Below are 23,911 nucleotides of genomic sequence, written 5' to 3'. Positions count from 1 at the left end.
TAATAAAATGCTGAAGTGGTAGGTAGATACAAGATAAAGGTAGAAAACATAGTTTAGTGTTGTAAGAGAGCAAATGTAGATGATCAGGTGTGTGCCTGTAGACTATGTGTTAATCCAAGCTAGACAAAGGCCATAAAACATCCAGGTATGCAGAAGATTTCTCTCAGAACGGGGGGGGAGGTTCTAAGCCTCACCTCTGTTGATCCCACTTTTTCTCACCTGATGGCCCCCCCTGCGACTGTGCCTGTCTTAGGTTGTTCCTCCCTTGAGGAATCTTACCCGTCTCTGGCTAACCAGTCATCTTTCGGGGCCATACAGGGAAATGTTAAGTTGGTAAGTGAGAGAGAAGCCTTATTGTTTGAAAAGGTTAGCTTTTTACTTCTTTGCATATTTATGCCCTGTGGCTTCTATGCTCAGCATTTGTCTTGAGGTGTCTTTACCACTTGGAAGAATTATGATACTCGGTAAATTTGATATGAGGCATGAATTCTATTTAAGGGTTGTAATTAGGAAGGAAGAAGAAAAGCTATAGAAGTAGCAGGTGGAAGAAAACATGGGAAGATTGATTATTTCTTTGACATATCTTCTTGTAGAGTAACTTCAGCATGGATAGGTTTTAAACTACTACTTAACTTGTGCACACACATTAACATAATAGGAGTACAGTTATGTAACCAAAGCATACCTGTAATTACCAGCCATCTCCAGTGAAACCAAGAAAACCAGTTAGGCACCTTAGGCATTTGTGAAAACTTATCTATGATATGGTGGATATTGTCCAACTGAACTTGAACAGTCTGAGAGAAATCAGACAAATTAAAACAGTCCATTCCTGGGGACTGTTCTTTTTTTTTTTTTTTTCATCTAAACCTTCTTTTTTCTTTTTTCTGGATAATTATTTTTTATTGAAGCGTAGTTCACACACAGTATTACATTAGTTTCAGGTATACAACACAGTGATTCAACATTTATATACATGATAATTCTAGGTTCCAGCTATCACCATACCAAGCTGTTACAATATTTTGACTATATTCCTTATGCTATACATTACATCCCGGTTACTTATTTATTTTACAATTGGAAGTGTGTATATATATATATATATATATATATTTTTTTTTTTTTTTTGTGAGGGCATCTCACATTTATAGATCAAATGGTTGTTAACAACAATAAAATTCTGTATAGGAGGGTCAATGCTCCATGCACAACATTAATCCACCCCAAGCCTAATTTTCGTCAGTCTCCAATCTTCTGAAGCATAATGAACAAGTTCTTGCATGGAGTACAAATTTTTACATAGTGAATAAGTTACATGGTGAACATTACAAGGGCAGTCATCACAGAAGCTTTCGGTTTTGCTCATGCATTATGAACTATAAACAGTCAGTTCAAATATGAATATTCATTTGATTTTTATACTTGATTTATATGTGGATACCACATTTCTCTATTATTATTATTTTTAATAAAATGCTGAAGTGGTAGGTAGATACGAGATAAAGGTAGAAAACATTGTTTAGTGTTGTAAGAGAGTAAATGTAGATGATCAGGTGTGTGCCTGTAGACTATGTGTTAATCCAAGTTAGACACGGGCAATAAAACATCCACGTATGCAGAAGATTTCTCTCAGAAGGGGGGGGAGGTTCTAAGCCTCACCTCTGTTGATCCCCAATTTCTCACCTGATGACCCCCCTACGACTGTGCCTGTCTTAGGTTGTTCCTCCCTTGAGGAATCTTACCCGTCTCTGGCTAACCAGTCATCTTCCGGGGCCATACAGGGAAATGTTAAGGTGGTAAGTAAGAGAGAAGCCTTCTTGTTTGAAAAGGTTAGCTTTTTAGTTCTTTGCAGATTTATGCCCTGTGGCTTCTATGCCCAGCATTTGTCTTGAGGTGTCTTTACCACTTGGAAGAATTATGATACTAGGTAAATTCGATATGTTCCACGAATTCTATTTAAGGGTTGTAATTAGGTAGGAAGAAGAAAAGCTATAGAAGTAGCAGGTGGAAGAAAACCTGGGTAGATTGATTATTTCTTTAACATATATTCTTGTAGAGTAACTTTAGCATGTGTAGGTTTAAAACTACTAATTAAATTGTGCACACACATTAACATAATAGGAGTACAGTTACGTAACCAAAGCATACCTATAATTACCAGCCATCTTCAGTGAAACCAAGAAAACCAGTTAGGCACCTTAGGCATTTATGAAAACTTATCTATGATATGGTGGATATTGTCCAACTGAACTTGAACAGTCTGAGAGAATTCAGATAAATTAAAACAACCCATTCCTGGGGACTGTTCACATCCCATATGTTCTTTTAACAGTAAATAGTCTGTAGTTGTAATATTTTGGAGTGCTACGATTTGCACTTCTCCTAATTCTTGGTTGAGTTCCAACAATATAGATCCAGTCAAATTTGTTGTTTTACTGTATGCACAGGCCAGCTTAGATATCTCCTTCTTCATTCCCATGGCACGTCCAGGAATTGGTGGGATGAGTGCATCTACACCTGTAGCAGTGCATGGATCTTTGTTGGGGTTTTTTTGATGATCATCTTCTGGCAAAAGTCTTCCCGAGAGTGCTGATGTTGGAAGTTCTTTTTCATATCGTATCTTAGTTCATTTTCGGGGTAGCCCAATTAGGCTTTAATCCTCTGTATAAACACAAACAGACACTTTGCCTACACTTTTCTATGCCCTTTATATCATTGTGTAGAACTCATTGGAGGTCACCACACAGGAACTGCTTTTTTTTGTTTTTTTTTATCATTAATCTACACTTACATGACGAATATTTTGTTTACTAGGCTTTCCCCTATACCACGTCCCCCCTATATTCCCCTTTACAGTCACTGTCCATCAGCGTAGCAAAATGTTGTAGAATCGCTAGTCTTCTATGTGTTGTATAGCCCTCCCCTTTCTCCCACCCCCCCATGCATGCTAATCTTAATACCCCCTTTTTCTCCCCCCCTTATCCATCCCTACCCACCCATCCTCCCCAGTCCCTTTCCCTTTGGTACCTGTTAGTCCATTCTTTAGTTCTACGATTCTGCTGCTGTTTTGTTCCTTCAGTTTTTCCTTTGTTCTTATACTCCACAGATGAGTGAAATCATTTGGTATTTCTCTTTCTCTGCTCGGCTTGTTTCACTGAGCCTAATACCCTCCAGCTCCATCCATGTTGCTGGAAATGGTAGGATTTCCCTTTTCGTATGGCTGAGTAGTATTCCATTGTGTATATGTACCACATCTTCTTTATCCATTCATCTATCGATGGACATTTAGGTTGCTTCCAATTCTTGGCTATTGTAAATAGTGCTTCAATAAACATATGGGTGCATTGGTCTTTCTCATACTTGATTGCTGCATTCTTAGGGGAAATTCCTAGGAGTGCAATTCCTGGGTCAAATGGTAAGTCTGTTTTGAGCATTTTGATGTACCTCCATACTGCTTTCTACAATCGTTGAACTAATTTACATTCCCACCAGCAGTGTAGGAGGGTTCCCCTTTCTCCGCAGCCTTGTCAACATTTGTTGTTGTTTGTGTTTTGGATGGCAGCCATCCTTACTGGTATGAGGTGATACCTCATTGTAGTTTTAAATTTGCATTTCTCTGATAATTAGCGATGTGGAGCATCTTTTCATGTGTCTGTTGGCCATCTGTATTTCTTTTTTGGAAAACCGTCTGTTCAGTTCCTCTGCCCATTTTTTAATTGGGTTATTTGCTTTTTGTTTGTTGAGGCGTGTGAGCTCTTTATATATTCTGGACATCAAGCCTTTATCGGATGTGTCATTTTCAAATATATTCTCCTATACTGTAGGGTTCCTTTTTGTTCTATTGATGATGTCTTTTGCTGTACAGAAGCTTTTCAGCTTAATATAGTCCCACTTGTTCATTTTTGCTGTTGTTTTCCTTGCCCGGGGAGATATGGTCAAGAAGAGGTCACTCATGTTTATGTGTAAGAGGTTTTTGCCTATGTTTTTTTCCAAGAGCTTAATGGTTTCATGACTTACATTCAGGTCTTTGATCCATTTTGAGTTTACTTTTGTATATGGGGTTAGACAATGGTCCAGTTTCATTCTCCTATGTGTAACTGTCCAGTTTTGCCAGCACCATCTGTTGAATAGACTATCATTTCGCCATTGTATGTCCATGGCTCCTTTATCAAATATTAATTGACCATATATGTTTGGGTTAATGTCTGGATTGTCTAGTCTGTTCCATTGGTCTGTGGCTCTGTTCTTGTGCCAGTACCAAATTTTCTTGATTACTATGGCTTTACAATAGAGCTTGAAGTTGGGGAGTGAGATCCCCCCTACTTTATTCTTCTTTCTCAGGATTGCTTTGGCTATTCGGGGTCTTTGTTGGTTCCATATGAATTTTTGAATTATTTGTTCCAGTTCATTGAAGAATGTTGCTGATAGTTTCATAGGGATTGCATCAAATCTGTATATTGCTTTGGGCAGGATGGCCATTGTGACGATATTAGTTCTTCCTAGCCACAAGCATGGGATGCATTTCCATCTGTTAGTGTCCCCTTTAATTTCTCTTAAGAGTGACTTGTAGTTTTAAGAGTATAAGTCTTTAACTTCTTTGGTTAGGTTTATTCCTAGGTATTTTATTTTTTCTGATACAATTGTGAATGGAGTTGTTTTCCTGATTTCTCTTTCTGTTGGTTCATTGTTAGTGTATAGGAAAGCCACAGATTTCTGTGTGTTGATTTTGTATCCTGCAACTTTGCTGTATTCCGATATCAGTTCTAGTAGTTTTGGGGTGGAGTCTTTAGGGTTTTTTATGTACAGTATTGTGTCATCTGCAAATAGTGACAGCCTAACTTCTTCTTTACCAATCTGGAGTCCTTGTATTTTTTTGTTTTGTCTGATTGCCGTGGCTAGGACCTCCCGTACTATGTTAAATAACAGTGGAGAGAGTGGGCATCCCTGTCTAGTTCCCGATCTCAGAGGAAATGCTTTCAGCTTCTCGCTGTTCAGTATAATGTTGGCTGTGTGTTTTTCATAGTTGGCCTTTATTATGTTGAGGTACTTGCCCTCTATTCCCATTTTGCTGAGAGTTTTTATCATGAATGGATGTTGAACTTTGTCCAGTACTTTTTCAGCATCTATGGAGATGATCATGTGGTTTTTGTCTTTCTTTTTGTTAATGTGGTGGATGATGTTGATGGACTTTCGAATGTTGTGCCATCCTTGCATACCTGAGATGAATCCCACTTGGTCATGGTGTATGATCCTTTTGATGTATTTTTGAATTCAGTTTGCTAATATTTTGTTGAGTATTTTTGCATCTACGTTCATCAGGAATATTGATCTGTAGTTTTCTTTTTTGGTGGGGTCTTTGCCTGGTTTTGGTATTAGGGTGGTGTTAGCTTCATAGAATGAGTTTGGAAGTATACCGTCCTCTTCTATTTTTTGGAAAACTTTAAGGAGAATGGGTATCATGTCTTCCCTGTATGTCTGATAAAATTCCGAAGTAAATCCATCTGGCCCAGTGGTTTTGTTCTTTGTTAGTTTTTTTATTACTGCTTCAATTTCGTTGCTGGTAATTGGTCTGTTTAGATTTTCTGTTTCTTTATGAATCAGTCTTGGAAGGTTGTATTTTTCTAGGAAGTTGTCCATTTCTCCTAGGTTTCCCAGCTTGTTAGCATATAGCTTTTCATAGTATTCTCTAATAATTCTTTGTATTTCTGTGGGGTCCGTCGTGATTTTTCCTTTCTCGTTTCTGATACTGTTGATATGTGTTGACCGTCTTTTCCTCTTAATAAGTCTGGCTAGAGGTGTATCTATTTTGTTTATTTTCTCGAAGAACCAGCTCTTGGTTTCATTGATTTTTGCTATTGTTTTATTCTTCTCTGATCTTTATTATGTCCCTCCTTCTGCTGACCTTAGGCCTCATTTGTTCTTCTTTTTCCAATTTCGATAATTGTGACATTAGACCATTCATTTGGGATTGTTCTTTCCATTTTAAATATGCTTGGATTGCTATAAACCTTCCTCTTAAGAATGCTTTTGCTGTGTCCCACAGAAGTTGGGGCTTAGTATTGTTGTTGTCGTTTGTTTCCATATATTGCTGGATCTCCATTTTGATTTTGTCATTGATCATATGATTATTTAGGAGCGTGTTAAGTCTCCATGTGTTTGTGAGCCTTTTTGCGCTCTTTGTACAGTTTATTTCTCGTTTTATGCCTTTGTGGTCTGAAAAGTTGGTTGGTAGGATTTCAATCTTTTGGAATTTACTGAGGCTCTTTTTGTGGCCTAGTATGTGGTCTATTCTGGAGAATGTTCCATGTGCACTTGAGAAGAATGTGTATCCTTTTGCTTTTGGATGTAGAGTTCTGTAGATGTCTATTAGGTCCATCTGTTCTAGTGTGTTTTTCAGTGCCTCTGTGTCCTTACTTATTTTCTGTCTGTTGGATCTGTCCTTTGGAGTGAGTGGTGTGTTGAAGTTTCCCAGAATGAATGCATTGCATTCTGTTTCCTCCTTTAGTTCTGTTAATATTTGTTTCAGGTATGTTGGTGCTCCTATATTGGGTGCATATATATTTATAATGGTTATATCCTCTTGTTGGCCTGAGGCCTTTATCATTATGTAATGTCCTTCTTAGTCTTTTGTTACTTTCTTCATTTTGAAGTCTGTTTTGTCTGATACCAGAATTGCAACACCGGCTTTCTTCTCTTTGTTATTTGCATGAAATATCTTTTTCCATCCCTTGACTTTTAGTGTGTGTATGTCTTTGAGTTTGAGGTGAGTCTCTTGTAAGCAGCATATGGATGGATCTTGCTTTTTTATCCATTCTATTACTCTGTGTTTTTTGATTGGTGCATTCAGTGCATTTACATTTAGGGTGATTATTGAAAGGTATGAACTTATTGCCATTGCAGGCTTTAAGTTTGTGGTTACCAAAGGTTCAGGGTTAGCTTCTTTAGTATCTTACTGTCTAACTTAACTCGCTTGTTGAGCTATTATAAATGCGGTCTGATGATTCTTTATTTCTCTCCCTTCTTATTCCTCCTCCTCCCTTCTTCATATGTTGGGTGTTTTGTTCTGTGGTCTTTTTAGGAGTGCTCCCATCTAGAGCAGTCCCTGTAGGATGCCCTGAAGAGGTGGTTTGTGGGAGGCAAATTCCCTCTACTTTTGCTTGTCTGGTTATTGTTTAATCCCTCCTTCATATTTAAATGATATTTGTGCTGGAGACAGTGGTCTTGGTTCGAGGCCCTTCTGTTTCATTGCATTAAGTATATCATGCCATTCTCTCCTGGCCTGTAGGGTTTGTGTTGAGAAGTCTGATGATAGCCTGATGGGTTTTCATTGTAGGTTACCTTTTTTTCCTCTCTGGCTGCCTTTAATACTTTGTCCTTGTCTTTGATCTTTGCCATTTTAATTATAATGTGTCTTGGTGTTGCCCTCCTTGGATCCCTTGTCATGGGAGTTCTGTGTACCTCTGTGGTCTGAGAGGCCATTTCTTCCCCTAGTTTGGGGAAGTTTTCGGCAATTATTTCTTCAAAGACACTTTCTATCCCGTCTTCTCTCTCTACTTCTTCTGGTATACCTATAATTTGTATATTGTTCCTTTTCTATTGGTCACTCAGCTCTCTTAAAATTCTTTCATTCCTGGAGATCCTTTTATCTCTCTCTGCATCAGCTTCTCTGCGTTCCTGTTCTCTGTTTTCTAGTCCATTAATGGTCTCTTGCATCTCGTCCATTCTGTTTTGAAGTCCTTCCAGAGCTTGTTTTATTTCTGTATTCTCCTTCCTTAGTTCTTGCATATTTCTCTGTAAGTCCATCCGCATGGTTATGAGTTTTGTTTTGAATTCTTTTTCAGGAAGACTGGCTAAATCTAACTCCCCAGGTTCCTTCTCAGGGGAAGATGTAGCAGATGCCGAAGCTGTCTGGGTTAGTCTTGTCTGGATCATACGTTTTTGCCTTTTCATTTTGACAGGTGCTATTGAGTGTCAGCTGGGAGGGCCAAAATTTTCACTTGCTAATGGCCTTTCTTTACTGGGACAACTGCGACCCCTAGTGGCTTGTGTTGGGTAATTGCGTGTAGGCTGTGTCTTTGTGTCTTGCCCGGCGAGGTGTAGGAATTTTCGTTTCTGTGGGTGTTTTAGGCTGTTTCTCTGTTTTCGCAGCGCCTGGAGGGGTAATGTACGGGGTGTGTGTGTGTGTTTGGTTGTTTACCTCCGTGAGGGTTCTCAGAGATGTTGCCCAGGGGGTTAGTGCGCCCGGTTTTCCCTGTAATTTCCAGTCACTGGGCTATGACCTGTGTTGTTTCCGTCTAGCTGTTAAATCCCTGTCCCTTTAAGACTTTCAAAAAGCACTGGGTTTTCTTTGTCACAGGGGCATCAGTTTTGGCACCCGCTCAGAGGTCTTCCTGCCCTATTTCCCTAGTTTCCAGCCCTCCATGCATGCACTGTGTCTGTGCTCTGGTGCGGGTGGCTGGGACTGGGTGTTTAGCAGTCCTGGGCTCCCTCTCCCTCCCGCAGGAGCTGGGGGGAGGTGTGCTCGGGTCCCGCCGGCCGGGGGTTGTATCTTACCCCTTTCACCAGGCTCTCAGCTCTTGCACGTGTGGATGTAGTCAGGCTGTTATCCTGTGTCTTCTGGTCTCTCTTTTAGGATTAGTTGTATTTGTTGTATTTTCAAAAATATATATGTTTTTGGGAGGAGATTCCCACTGTCCTACTCACACCGCCATGTTGGCTCCGCCTCCTATGTTATTCTTTTTGATGCAATTGTGAATGGAATTGTTTTCCTGAATCCTCTTTCTGCTAGTTCATCGTTAGTGTATAGGAATGCAACAGATTTCTGTGTATTAATTTTGTATCCCGCAGCTTTGCTGAATTCACATAATAGATCTAGTAGTTTTGGAGTGGATTCTTTAGGCATTTTTATGTACAATATCATGTCATTTGCAAACAGAGGCAGTTTGACTTCTTCTTTGCCAATGTGGATGCCTTTTATTTCTTTGTGTTGTGTGATTGCCTTGGCTTGGACCTCCAGAACTATGTTGAATAAAAGTGGGGAGAGTGGGTATCCTTGTCTTGTTCCAGATATTCAAGGAAAAGCTTTCATCTTCTTGTTTCTGTTCTTCTTAATTTTATTAAGTTCCCTTCTGATCTTTATTATGTCCCTCCTTCTACTAATTTTGGGATTCATTTTTTCTTCTAATTTCTTTAATTGAGTGTTTAGTCTGTTTATTTGGATTTGGTCTTACTTCTTGAGTTAAGCCTATATTCGTTGCCTTTGCAGCATCCCACTGATTTTGGGCTGTTGAATTTTTGCCTTCATTTTTCTCTATGTATTGCTTGATTTGTTCATTGATCCATTGATTATCTAGAAGCATGTTCTTTAGCCTCCATGTGTTTGTAGGCTTTTTTGTTTTTTCTTTTTGTAATTTATTTCTAGTTTCATATCATTGTTCCCTGAGAAGCTGTTTGATTCAAGTTCAGCCTTTTAAAATTCACTGAGGCTCTTGTTGTGGCCTGCTATGTGATCTATTCTGGAGAATGTTCCATGCACAGTTGAAAAACACGTGTCCTGCTGCTTTTGGGTGGAATGTTCTGTATTGGTTTTTTAAGTCCATTTGATATAATTTTTTGTTCAGGGCATGTGTCTCATTTATTTATTTTCTGTCTGGTTGGTTAGTCTATTGATGTGAATGGTGTGTTAAAAGTCTCCTAAAATGAATGTGTTGCCATCTATTTCCCCCTTTAATTCTGTTAGTATTTATTTCACATATGTAGGTGCTCCTATGTTGGGTGTGTAGATATTTATAATGGTTATATCCTATTATTGGACTGACCCCTTTATCATTATGTAATGTCCTTCTTTGTCTCTGGTTACTTTGTTTTGAAATTTATTTTGTCTGATACAAGTACTGTTAGTCCTGCTTTTTTCTCCCTATTATTTGCATGAAATACCTTCTCAATTCCTTCACTTTAAGTCTGTCTATGTCTTTGAATCTAAAATGAGTCTCTTACTCATCTCAAACCCAAAGACATACACAGACTAAAAGTGAAGAGATGGAAAAAGATATTTCATGCAAACAACAGGGAGAAAAAAGCAGGTGTTGCCGTACTTGTTTCAGACAAATTAGACTTCAAAACAAAGGAAGTAACAAGAGGTAAAGAAGGACATTATGTAATGATAAAGGGGTCAGTCCAACAAGAGGATATAACCATTAGAAATATATATGCACCAAATACAGGAACACCAACATATGTGAAACAAATACTAACAGAATTAAAGGAGGATATAGAATGCAGTGCATTCTTTCTAGGACACTTCAAGAACACACCACTCACTCCAAAGGACAAATCAACCAGACAGATAATAAGTATGGACACAGAGGCACTGAACAATACACTAGAACAGATGGACCTAACAGACACCTATAGAACTCTACACTCAAAAGCAACAGGATACACATTCTTCTCAAGTGCACATGGAACATTTTCCAGAATAGACCACATATTAGGCCATGAAAAGAGCCTCAGTAAATTCAAAAAACATTGAAATTCTACAAACCAACTTCTCAGACCACAAAGGTGTAAAACTAGAAATAAATTGTACAAATAAAACAAAAAGGCTCACAAACACATGGAGGCTTAACAACATGCTCCTAAATAATCAATGGATCAATGTCCAAATTAAAACAGATCAATATATGGAGACAAATGACAACAACACACAAAGCCCCAACTTCTGTGGGATGCAGCAAAGGCAGTTCTAAGAGGAAAGTATATAGCAATCCAGGCCTATTTAAAGGAGGAAGAATAATGCCAAATGAATAGTCTAATGTCACAATTATTGAAACTGGAAAAAGAACAAAGGAACCCCAAAGTCAGCAGAAGGAGAGACATAATAAAGATCAGAGAAGAAAAAAATATAATTGAGAAGAATAAAACAATAGAAAAAATCAGGGCAACCAAGAGCTGGTTCTTTGAGAAAATAAACAAATTAGATAAGCCCCTAGCCAGACTTATTAAGAGAAAAAGAGAATCTACACATATCAACAGAATCAGAAATGTGAAAGGAAAAATCATGGCAGACCCGATAGAAATACAAAGAACTACTAGAGAATACTATGAAAATCTATATGCTAACAAGCTGGAAAACCTAGAAGAAATGGACAGCTTCCTAGAAAAATACAACCTTCCAAGACTGACCAAGGAAGAAACAGAAAGTCTAAATAGACCAATTACCAGGTAATCAAAAAACTACCCAAGAAAAAAAACCCTGCTCCAGATGGATTCACCACTGAATTTTATCAGACATATAGAGAAGACATAATGCCATGCTTCTTAAAGTTTTCTGAAAAATAGAAGAGGAGGTAATACTTCCAAACTGATTCTATGAAGCCAGCATCACTCTAATATCAAAACCAGACAAAGACCCCACAAAAAAAGAAAATTACACACCAATATCCCTGATGAACATAGATGCAGAAATATTCAACAAAATATTAGCACACTGAATTCAGAAATACAAGAGGATCATACACCATGATCAAGTGGAATTCATCAAAGGGATGCAAGGATGGCGCAACATTAGAAAATCCATCAACAATATCCTCCACATCAACAAAAAGAGGATCAAAAACCACATGATCATCTCCATGGATGCTGAAAAAGTATTCGACAAAATTCAGCATTCATTCATGATAAGAACTCTCAACAAAATGGGTATAGAGGGTAAGTACCTCAACATAATAAGGGCATATATGACAAACCCACAGCCAACATCATACTTAACAGCGAGAAGCTGAAAGTTTTTCCTCTAAGGTTGGGAACAAGACAGGGATGCCCACTCTCCCCACTGTTATTCTACATAGTACTGGAGGTCCTAGCCATGGCAATCAGACAAAACAAAGATATACAAGGCATTCAGATTGTTAAAGAAGAAGTCAAACTCATTATTTGCAGATGACATGATAATTGTACGTACAAAACCCTAATGACTTAATTCCAAAACTACTAGAACTTATATCCAAATTCAGCAAAGTTGCAGGACACAAAATTAATACATAGAAATCTGTTGCACTCCTTTACACTAACAAGGAACTAGCAGAAAGAGAAATTAGGAAAACAATTCCATTCACAATGCATCAAAAACAATAAAATGCCTGGGAATAAACCTAACCAAGGAAGTGAAAGACCTATACACTGAAAATTACAAGGCACTGTTAAGAGAAATTAAAGAGGACACTGACAAATGGAAACTCATCCCATGTTCTTGGCTAGGAAGAATTAATATTGTCAAAATGGCTGTCCTGCCTAAAGCAACCTGTCTACAGATTCAATGCAATGCCTATCAAAATACCAAGAGCATTCTTCAATGAACTGGGACAAATAGTTTTAAAATTCATATGGAACCACAAAAGACCCCGAATAACCAAAGCCATCCTGAGAAGGAAGAATAAAGCAGGGGGTATCTCTCTACCTAACGTCAAGCTCTACTACAAAGCCACAGTAATCAAGACAATTTGGTACTGGCACAAGAACAGACCCACGGACCATTGGAACAGAATAGAGACTCCAGATATCAACCCAAACATTGGTGAATTAATATATGATAAAGGAGCCATGGACATACAATGGGGAAATGACAGCCTCTTCAATAGCTGGTGCTGGCAAAACTGGACAGATACATATAAGGGAATGAAACTGGATCACTATCTAACCCCATACACAAAAGTAAACTGAGAATGGATCAAAGACCTGAATGTAAGTCATGAAACCATAAAACTCTTTGAAAATGACATAGGTAAAAATCTCTTGGACGTAAACATGGGCAACTTCTTCATGAACATATCTCCCCGTGCAAGGGAAACAAAAAAGGAAAAATGAATAAGTGGGACTATATCAAGCTGAAAAGCTTTTGTACAGCAAAAGATACCATCAATACAACAATAAGGGATCCTACAGTATGGGAGAATATATTCATAAATGAGAAATCCAATAAAGGGTTGACATCCAAAATATGTAAAGAGCTCATGCACCTCAACAAACAAAAAGCTAATAATCCTGTTAAAAAATGGGCGCAGGATCTGAACAGGCACTTCTCCAAAGAAGAAATTCAGATGGCCAACAGTCACATGAAAAGATGCTCCACATCGCTAGTCATCAGAGAAATGCAAATTAAAAACACAATGAGATACCACCTTACACCAGTAGGGATCGCCACCATCCAAAAGACAAATTACAGCAAATGTTGGCGAGGTTGTGGAGAAAGGGGAACCCTCCTACACTGCTGGTGGGGATGTAAACTAGTTCAACCATTGTGGAAAGTAGTATGGAGGTTCCTCAAAAAGCTCAAAATAGAAATACCATTTCACCCAGAAATTCCTCTTCTTGGAATTTACCCTAAGAATTCAGCAGCCCAGTTTGAAAAAGACATATGCACCCCTATGTTTATTGCAGCACTATTTACACTAGCCAAGAAATGGAAGCAACCTAAGTGTCCATGAGTAGATGAATGGATAAGGAAGACATGGTACATATACATAATGGAATATCATTTAGCCATAAGAAAATGTCAAATCCTACCCTTTGCAACATGATGGATGGAGCTAGAGGGTATTATGCTCAGTGAAATAAGCCAGGCAGAGAAAGAAAAGTATCAAATGATTTCACTCATCTGTGGAAATAAGCACAAAGAGAAAACTGAAGGAATAAAACTGCAGCCGACTCACAGAACCCAAGAATGGACTTGAAGTTACCAAAGGAAAAGGGACTGGGGAGAATGTGTGGGAAGGGAGGTATAAGGGGTGTGGAAGAAAGGGTACATTATGATTAGCATGTATAATGTGGTGGTGGGGGCAGGGAGGGCTGTACAACACAGAGAAGTATTGATTCTACACATTTTATTATGCTGATGGACAGTGACTGCCCTGGTGTATGTGGGGGGAACTTGGTGATGGGAGGAGTCTAGTATACATATTGTTGCTCATGTAATTGTACATTAATGGTACCAAAAAAAAAATATGAGTCTCTTGTAGGTGACATTTAGATGAGTCTTCTTTCTTTATCCATTCTGTCACTGTTTATCTTTGGTTTGGTCCATTTAGTTCAGTTTCATTTAAGGTAATTATTGATAGGTATATGCTTATTGCTTATTGCCATTTTCTTAATTGTTTTCTGTTTGATTTATTCCTGTTCCTCTCTTTGTTTCTTATTCTCTTATTGTGATGGTTTTCTTTAATGTTGTGATTAGATTTCTCTTTTGAGATTTTTTTTGTGTATCTATTGTTGTCCTTAGTTTTGTGGTTACAAAAGGTTCAAGCATAACTTCCTTATTATATAGTAATCTATATTAAGTTGCTGATTACTCCATTCCAAACACAATTTAAGATATTTTTTTCCCTTCTTCCTACTCCAGACTTTATGTATTAGATTTCATAATCTGCACTTTTTGTGTATCCCTTGACTGATTTTGCTTTGGTTTTAATTTTGTACTTTCTCTGTAATTAATTGGTCTACTTAACTTTTTTGTGGGGTTATTTTCACTGGTGAACACTGGTTTAGGAACATTTCGATCTACAGCAGTGCCTTTAACATATCCTGTAAGGTTGGCTCAGTAGTGAATTCCTTCAAATTTTGTTTATTTGTAAATTACTTAAATCCTTGTTTCAAATTTAAATGATAACCTTTTTGGGTAGAGAATTCTTGGTTGATGGTCCTTGTGTTTCAGTACAGTAAATATTTCATGCCACTCCCTTCTGGCCTGTAAAGTTTCTGTTGAGAAGTCTGCCAACAGCCTAATGGGGTTTTCTTTATAAGTAATCTTTTTTCTCCATCTTGCTGCTTTCAGTACTCTCTCCTTATCCTTGATGTTTGCCATTTTAATTATTGTATGTCTTGGTGTTGTCTTCCAGTTTGGGGATGTTTTCAACAATTATTTCCTCAAAGAGACTGTCTCTATTCTCCGTCTTACATCCCTATTATGTGAATATTGTTCTGGTTGGATTGGTTACACCACTCTCTTGTCATTCTTTCATTCCAGAGATCCTTTTTTCTCTTCTTTCCTCAGCTTCTTTGCGTTCCTGTTCTCTAACTTCCATGTCATTGGCTGTCTCCTCTACTTGCAGTAATCTTCTCTTCTGTCCCTCCATCATGTGCTTCATTTCAGCTATTATATTCTTCAGCTTTGAGAGAATCTTTTTCAGCTCTTCTGTCTCTTTGTTGAAGTCCTTCCTGAGGTCTTGAATATTTTTTTGTTAATCAGTGAGCATATGTATGACTTTTGACTTTTAAATGTTATCAAGAAGTTGGTGATCTCTGTTTCATTTAGCTCTCTTTCTTGTGTCTTGTTCAGGGTTTTATGTTTCTTCCTTTGTATTACACATATCTGCTATGGTTCCCGGCCCATAGAGTAATGGCATCATGAAGGAGGTGTCCTGGGTGCCCAGAGGCTCAAGACTCTCCCATGCTAGATTCTACTTTGTAGGAGCTGTTCTTGGTGTGCAGTGGACAGGCTGCCTTTCTGTCTTCCATCGTGAACCAAGTCCACTGTTGTATGAGTCTTCCAGCATTTCGCTTCAGCTGTCTTTGTGATCTGAGCAGAAACCTCTCCTGGGATTGCTGTGGGTAGACCACCTCTTTCTGTCCTGCATCGATGGTGGGGCTGCACAGTTAATGGGTTTGGCGGGCCCATTGTGCAGCTATGCAGCTGTGCAGCAGGGCAGGATGGGCATCACTGGGCCTGTACACTTGCGGGGAGGAGGATACTCCAGGGCTGGCTCCAGCTGGCACCTCTCCCGTTGTGCTGAAACAGTGCAAGAAAGCTGGGAGAGTCTCCCTCAGTCTGCCAGGCAGCAGAGCTGCTGTTGCTGCTCAGTGAAGTATGTTGGCTTGCCGATAGTGCATGCAGGGAGGTGCCTTAGGGTTGAGTTGCCATTGATAGGGATGGAGCATCTGGATCTTCCAAGAATGTCTGAACTGTTGGGCTGAGGTAGGGCCGGGGAGCTATCATCCACCTGCCCTTTCTCCTGCAGAGAGTACTCCTTCCAACCCTTGCCTCTCTGGCACCCCTCCCATTACTGACAAGTCTTTCAAACTGCCACCCTTACTTTGGGTCTCAGGGCCCATGGAGCATGCCTGGCCTCCACAAGCAGCTGGAGTCTCAGCCTCCCACAGTCTTCCTACCTCTTCATGGTGTCCATCCCCACTTATCACCAGAACCTAATGCAATGTGGATTCGTGTTCCCAGAGCAGACCTCCAGGGCCAGGTGTGCAGTGTTCCTGGGCTCCCATCCCCTCCCTGCTTTGTTCCTCTTCCTCCTGCCTGTGGGGTTGGGTTTGGGGAGGGCTTGGGTCCTGCTTGATCATAGCTCTGCTACTTTACCCTTTTCTGTGGGTCTTTTTTCTTCCCTGGGTATATGTGGTCTGTTCTGCAGTCTTCAGGTTTTCAGGTTTAGCTGTATTTGCTGTAATTTCTTCTTTTATGTGTTTTTGGGAGGAAGTTTCTGCCTTGACTTCCTGCTCCATCATCTTTTTCTCTGCCACTACTTATGTCTCTTCTTATGAGGGCACTACTCCAGAAGACAGCTCTCCCCTTCTGACCGAATTATCTCCCAAAGGTCTCATATCCAGATACCATCCCTTTGGGGATTAGGGTTTCAACATGAATTGTGGGGATTACACAAGCATTCAGTCCATAGTGGAGCTTGACAGATTTAAGGTTACTACGATGTCAACCAGTGCTTTTCTACCTAAGACAATTTAGTTAAGATCTAGTCAGCACTATCCAATAGACTTTCTATAATGATGGCAATGTCCTATATTTGTACTGTCCATTACAGTAGCATTTAGCTAAATGTGGCTATTTAAGTTCACATTAAATACAATTTAGTTTCTCAGATGTACTAATCACATGTGGCTTTTGAGCACTGAAAGTGCATCTGAGGATCTGACTTTTCAGTTTGGTTTAATTAATTTAAATTTAAATTGCTATATATGGCTAACAGTTACTGTATTGGACATCATAGATCTTGATCTATTCGTCTTTATACATATGGATGTTTTTGGTGAGACATTTAGATCTTTAGATCTTTTTTCTAACTATCTAGGACATGGCTGGACAATGGAACTATAAAGTAAGTTACATACATAATTTAAAATTTTCTAGTAGCCACATTTAAAAGTAAAAACAATAAGTAAAATTAATTTTAATTCTTTATTTTATTTAATTCAGTGTAATTCTTTATTTTATTTAATTCAGTGTAATCAAAATATTTCTACATGTAATCAATATAAAGCAAATTGTTAATGAGATATTTTCCATTCTTATTCATGCTCCATCTTCTAAATCTGGTATGTATTTCACACATACAGCAATCTTAGTTGACCTAGCCACATTTCAGGTGCTTGATGGCATGTGTCTGCTGTATTAGGTAGGCATTGTGGGTCTAGGAATTCTTCCTTTTGATAAAATGGATCTACTTAACACGTAAAAATAAAAATAAGAGATTCGATTCAAGATGGTGGCATGAGAGGTGAGACAGAAAATTCCTCCCAAAACTACGCATAGTGCAAAAATATAGTTAATACAACTAGCCCTAAAACAGCAACAGGAAAGAAGGCTACACTAGACTGCATGCAGACCTCATGAACAGAGCAGACCTCACAAAATGGTAATGTACCAAAGCCTTGATCCAGCGGGACTCAGGCCCTTCCCTGACCCCAGCTCACTGGCAGGAGGAAGAGAAATGGAGCGGGGGAGTGGAAGCCTAGAACTGCTCAACACCCAGCTCTGGGAGTTCGGTTTGGACACAAACCTACATTGTGTGGTGCTCTGGAGGTTGCTTGGATTGGGGAGCAGGGACAGGCAGAGTGCTTGAGAGACTGAGATTGCAGCCGTTTATGGAGGACAGGGATCCACATCCGGCCACTCTGTGTCAGAGGAAAGGCAGGCAGTCTGACAGGCTTCCTAGCAGCGAGAGGGCTGCTGAAAGAGCGGGGTTTGTACGGAGCTTGCTGCATGGGAGAAGGGAGAACTGGACAAAGTTGTCTGGGTGCGCTCTGCCCAGCAGGTTGGGAACTTGGAGGAGCTTCAGGTGCTCCATCCCCCTGGTTGTCTACTTAGCTCTGAGGCCCCCTACTGTGACATGCTCCCTGCCGAGCCTTCCTCCTGGCCTGCCGGCACAGGTTCGCAAACCTGCAGTCTCTGTGCTGGCATCAGGCCAGTCAGAGGGAGGCCCCGCCTACAACAGCTAGAGATGCCAAGCACAGAGGCTTACACCTGTGTGCTCAGACCACTGGCTCTGATACTGGAGACAGGCACGGCAGATGGGAATCAGGAAACAGCTCTTTTCTCCCCCCAGGCACCAGCGCTGCTCCCCTACCACCCCCAACCTCACTCTAGGGGCTGAGCAGCTCCAGAGACTGGAGCTTCTGGGCAGTAGTGGGCACCACATAGAAATATGAAACGTCAAAGGAACCTGGTTCAGGCCAAAATTTCACAAACCCCAGTAAAAGGGCCAAATGAAACTGAACTCACCAATCTTCCTGAAAGAGAGTTTAAAATATTATAAACATGCTCATGGAGGTACAGAAAAATATTCAAGAACTCAGGGATGAATTTAAGATGGAGATTCAATCATTAAATTCCATATCTGAAATGAAACATACAATGGAGGGATTTAAAAGCAGATTAGACGTAGTACAAGAGACAGTAAATGGAATATAAATTAGAGAAGAGGAATACAAAGAAGCTGAGGCACAGAGAGAAAAAAGGATCTCTCAGAATGAAAGAATATTGAGAGAACTGTGTGACCAATCCAAATGGAACAATATATGCATTATAGGGGTACCAGAAGAAGAGAGATAAAAAGGGATAGAAAGTGTCTTTGAGGAGGTAATTGCTGAAAACTTCCCCAATCTGGGGAAGGAGATAGCCTATCAAGCCATGGAGGTACACAGATCTCCCAACACAAGGGACCCAAGGAAGACATCAAGACATATAATAATTAAAATGTCAAAGATGAAGGATAAAGACAGACTTTTAAAAGCAGCCAGAGAGAGAAAAAGATCACATACAAAGGAAAACCCATCAGGCTATCATCAGATTTCTCAACAGAAACCTTACAGTGCACAAGGGAGGGGCAGGATATATTTAGTGCAATGAAGCAGAAGGGCCTCAAACCGAGAAGACTCCACCTGGCAAGGTTAACATATAAATTTGAGGGAAGGATTAAACAATTTACAGATAAGCAAAAGTTGAGAAAATTTACCTCCTACAAACCACCTCTACAGTGCATTTTGGAGGGACTGCTATAGATGGAAATATTCCTAGGCTAAATACATGTCACAAGGGGAAATAAAATCCCAGAAAAGTAGAACAATTAATTACTAAACAGATGTAAAATCAAATAAACTACCTCTGAAGTCAATCAAGGTGTAGACAAAGAGTACAGAATATGATACCTAGTATATAAAGAATAGAGGATGAAGAAAAAGGGGGGTGGGGGGAAGAACCTTTAGGTTGTGTTTGTAATACCACACGAACTGAGTTAAATTAGACTGTTGGATAGTAAGGGAATTACCCCTGAACCTTTGGTAACCATTAACCTAAAGCCTGTAATGGCAATAAGTACATACCTATCGATAATCACCCTAAATGTAAATGGTCTGACTGCACCAATCAAAAGACGTAGAGTCAATGAATGGATAAAAAAACACGAACCATCTATATGCTGCCTATAAGAGACTTCAAACCCAAAGACATACACAGACTGAAAAGTAAAGGGATGGAAAAAGAAATTTCATGCAACTCATAGTGAGAAAAAAGCAGGAGTTGCAGTACTTTTATTAGACAAATTAGACTTCAAAACAAAGAAAATAACGAGACAAAGGATATTACATAATGATAAAGGGGTCAGTCCAACAAGAGGATATAGCTATTATAAATTTCTATGCAAACAACACAGGATCACCTACATATGTAAAACAAATACTAACAGAAATAAAGGGGGAAATAGAATGCAATGGATTCATTTTAGGAGACTTCAACACACCATTCACTCAAAAGGACAGATCAACCAGACAGAAAATAAAGAGACAGAGGCACTGAACAACGTATTAGAACAGATGGACCTAACGGACATCTATGGAACACTTTATCCAATAGCAATAGGATACACATTTTTCTTAAGTGCACATGGAACATTTTCAAGAATAGATCACATACTAAGCCACAAAAAGAGCCTCAATAAATTCAAAATATTGAAATTGTACCAACCAGCTTCTCAGATCACAAAGGTATGAAACTAGAAATAAATTACTCAAAGAAAATGAAAAAGCCCACAAACACATGGAAAATTAATAACATGCTCCTAAATAATCAATGGATCAATGACCAAATAAAAACAGATCAAGCAATATATGGGGACAAATGACAATAATAATTCAACACCGCAAAATCTGTGGGACACAGCGAAGGCCATGCTAGGAGGGAAGTATATTGCAATACAGGCCTACCTCAGGAAAGAAGAACAATCCCAAATGAACAGTCTAAACTCACAATGAATGAAACGAGAAAAGGAAGAACAAATGAGGCCCAAAGTCAGTAGAACAAGGGACATAATACAGATTAGAGCAGAAATAAATAAATTTGAGAAGAATAAAACAATTGAAAGAATGAATGAAAGCAGGGGCTGGTTCTTTGCAAAAATAAAGATAAACCCCTAGCCAGACTTATCAAGGAAAAAAGAGAGTCTGCACACATGTACAGAATCAGAAATGAGAATGGAAAAATCACTACAGACACCACAGAAATACAAAGAATTATGAGAGAATACTATGAAAAATTATGTTAACAAACTGGATAACCTAGAAGAAATGGACAACTTTCTAGAAAAATACAACCTTCCAAGTCTGACCCAGGAAGAAACAGAAAATCTGAATAGACCAATTACCAGGAATGAAATTGAATTGGTAATCAAAAAACTACCTAAGAACAGGCACATGAAAAGATACTCCACATCCCTAATCATCAGAGAAATGCAAGTTAAAACTGAAATGAGATATCACGTCACACCTTTTCAGATGCCGGGGCCCAGTTTGAAAAAGACTTATGCACCCCTATGTTACTGCAGCACTATTTTACAATAGCCAGGAAATGGAAACAACCTAAGTGTCCATCAGTTGATGAATGGATAAAGAAGATGTGGTACATATACAGAATGGAATATTATTCAGCCATAAGAAGAAAACCAATCCTACCATTTGCAACAAGATGGGTGGAGCTAGAGGGTATTATGCTCAGTGAAATAAGTGAGGTGGAGAAAGACTAGTATCAGATGATTTTACTCATCTGTGGAGTATAAGAATAAAGCAAAAACTGAAGGAACAGAACAGCTACAGACTCACAGAACCCAATAATGGACTAACTGTTACCAAAAAGCTATGTATTGGGGATAATGGGTGGGAAGTGAGGGATAAGGGGGGAAAAAGGGACATTATGATTAGCATGTATAATATAGGAATAGGAGACACAGGGAAGGCACTACAAGTAGACAAGTAGTGATTCTATAGCATCTTACTACACTGATGGACAGTGACTGTAATGGGGTATATGGTGGGGACCTGATAATAGGGGAAGTATAGTAATCATAATGTTGTTCATGTAATTGTCCATTTATGATAGCAAAATAAAAAAATTAAAAAAATAAGTCAAATTATTTAGTACAGACTTGTGAGAAAAACCTGAAGAACATATAGGGCTATGATTTTATGCTAATTGCAGTATAATATTTGCATGCAGTATGCTAAGCAAAATTCTGTATAAACCCTGTATATATATATATATATATATATATATATATATATATATATATATATATATAATTGTGTGGCCATCAGTGGACATAATTATTATGCTTGAAGTTTTTTCATCTTAAATGTTTTAGCCATTTTTCTATAGTGGATGTAATTTTTATGTTACCAGGATTAAAAATCTAAGCACACACTTTTTATTGTTATATTTTAGAATGTAGTTTAGGAAAAATGTTTTTATTTTTATGTGATATTAATGTATTTGGTGCTTATGTTCATAGGAGTCTGTTTTCTCAATGGTGGCCAAACATATTGTGGAGTCTTGCTTGAGCGGCTATAATGGTACCATCTTTGCATAGTAAGTTGTTGACTGTGTCTTCATACAAGGGTACAGTAATACCTCTGTTTGTTTCCTGTGTTTGCTCTAACATATTACCACAAACTTAGTGCATTGAAACAACACAAATGTATTTTGCAGTTCTATAAATCAGAAGTCTGACAAGAGTTTCACTGAGCTAAAAGAAAAGTGTCAGCAGGCCTGTATTCCTTTGTGGAAACTAGGGGAGAATTCCATTTCCTTGCCTTTTCTACCATCTATAAGGCCACTCACATTACTTAGCTTACAGCCCCCTTTCTTAATTTTCCAAGCCGTGCAACTGTAACTTTTCTTTCTTAGTCATGTCTCCCTCTGACTACAGTCGGGGTAGGGGTGGGCAGGGTGTGTGTCCCTAATTATAAGGCTTCATATGATTAGATTGATCCCTCCTGGATAATAAGGATAAGGGGATTAGACTACCTGCTGGTGAGGAAAGCATCTGCATGTATTATTTGGAATTCTTCTGCAAGGAAGATCTGTCTCCTACTCCTTCTATTTATGTTATTTATTCCTATGGTATAGACTCATACATATTTATTTTATGCTTTGGGTTATAATCCAATGCTGCATTATTTTTATCTTGTTGCTCACATTGTTTTGTTGTAACTTGGCCATTGGGAACTATTTGAGGTTGTTTTCTATGTCCTTTTTGCATGTCATGTCATTTTGTTTCTCCTGAGCACTTCCTTACTTTGTGATGCTATAAAATGATCCTGGCTTAGCTTGTATTTTCCCTGTCCTAGGCCTAGAATCAGCCATTTCTCCAAGGAGCCCTGGTTCCTTTTATTGGATAATGAGGTTAAGGAACCAGGATGTGGGCCCTGGGTGTTTTTGTTGACTCTGCTACTGGAGAGTCAGTGCTTCTAGGCCTTCTCAGCAGAGCCAGGTAATAGATACACATATACAATAACTCATGTAAGTAGACATATCTACACTTGTTTCTGTATATCAAGTGAACCATGAGTTCAGACTTATGTCTCTAACTCTTAATTCAATGCTTTAGAATTTGCATGAGTTCATTCTAGCCTTCCTTTTTGTTTTTCTGTAATTTTCCTTGTTGACAGTGAGAAACATGGCTCCAACCTTCTATTATCCCTTATTTATTGAAGCCACTCCGTACAGTTTCAGAATTGTTAGCCTATATCCCTGTGAGAAACAGATTTACTGAAACAGTGTTTACGTATGGTTCCCTTTTTTGTTTTCTAAGCCTTACAACTCCCTGTCAAAAGCTCATTTCCAAAACTGCTTAGGTCGGCCCCTTTCCTGCTTCCCCTGTTCTGTGCGGTTATGTATGCCTGTACAAAGCAGTTAGGTGCCCTCCATGCTGGGATCTCCAACATCCTGGTTGATGTGTTTTGCTGGTTTATTTAGTTGGCATAATTTAAAGTTTGCCCTTTGTGATGTATAGTTGTATAGTGTTTTGACAAATGCACAGACCCATATATTTACTATGCTAATACTAAAGAGAACAATTCTTTTACCTTAAAAGTTCCCCTGGGGGGTGGATCCAAGATGGCAGTGTGAGTAGGGCAGCGGAAATCTCCTCCCAAAACCATATATATTTTTGAAAATACAATAAATACAACTGTTCTTAAAAGAGAGACCAGACAGAAGATTCAGGACAACAGCCAGGCTACATCTACATCTGCGAGAACCCAGTGCCTTGTGAAGGGGGTAAGATACAAGCCGTGGCCCAGTGGGACCCGAGCACCAGCCCTACCCCAGCTCCCCTGTATGAGGAGA

At 39.0% G+C, this 23,911-nt stretch overlaps 1 protein-coding gene across 1 annotated transcript in view; it reads left to right on the top strand.

Moving 5' to 3' along the window:
- Positions 1 to 23,911, top strand: part of KIF15 (kinesin family member 15) — a 167,600-nt gene that overhangs the window by 15,984 nt on the left and 127,705 nt on the right. Inside the window, exon 4 of the mRNA XM_057497184.1 lies at positions 22,074 to 22,150. Within this exon, the coding sequence (XP_057353167.1) occupies positions 22,074 to 22,150 (77 nt within the window). The remainder of the gene's footprint in view (positions 1 to 22,073; positions 22,151 to 23,911) is intronic.

This window comes from Manis pentadactyla, chromosome 1 (assembly GCF_030020395.1).
Source record: "Manis pentadactyla isolate mManPen7 chromosome 1, mManPen7.hap1, whole genome shotgun sequence".
Taxonomy (NCBI): Eukaryota; Metazoa; Chordata; class Mammalia; order Pholidota; family Manidae; genus Manis; species Manis pentadactyla.
This window is presented reverse-complemented; position numbering and strand designations above follow the sequence as displayed.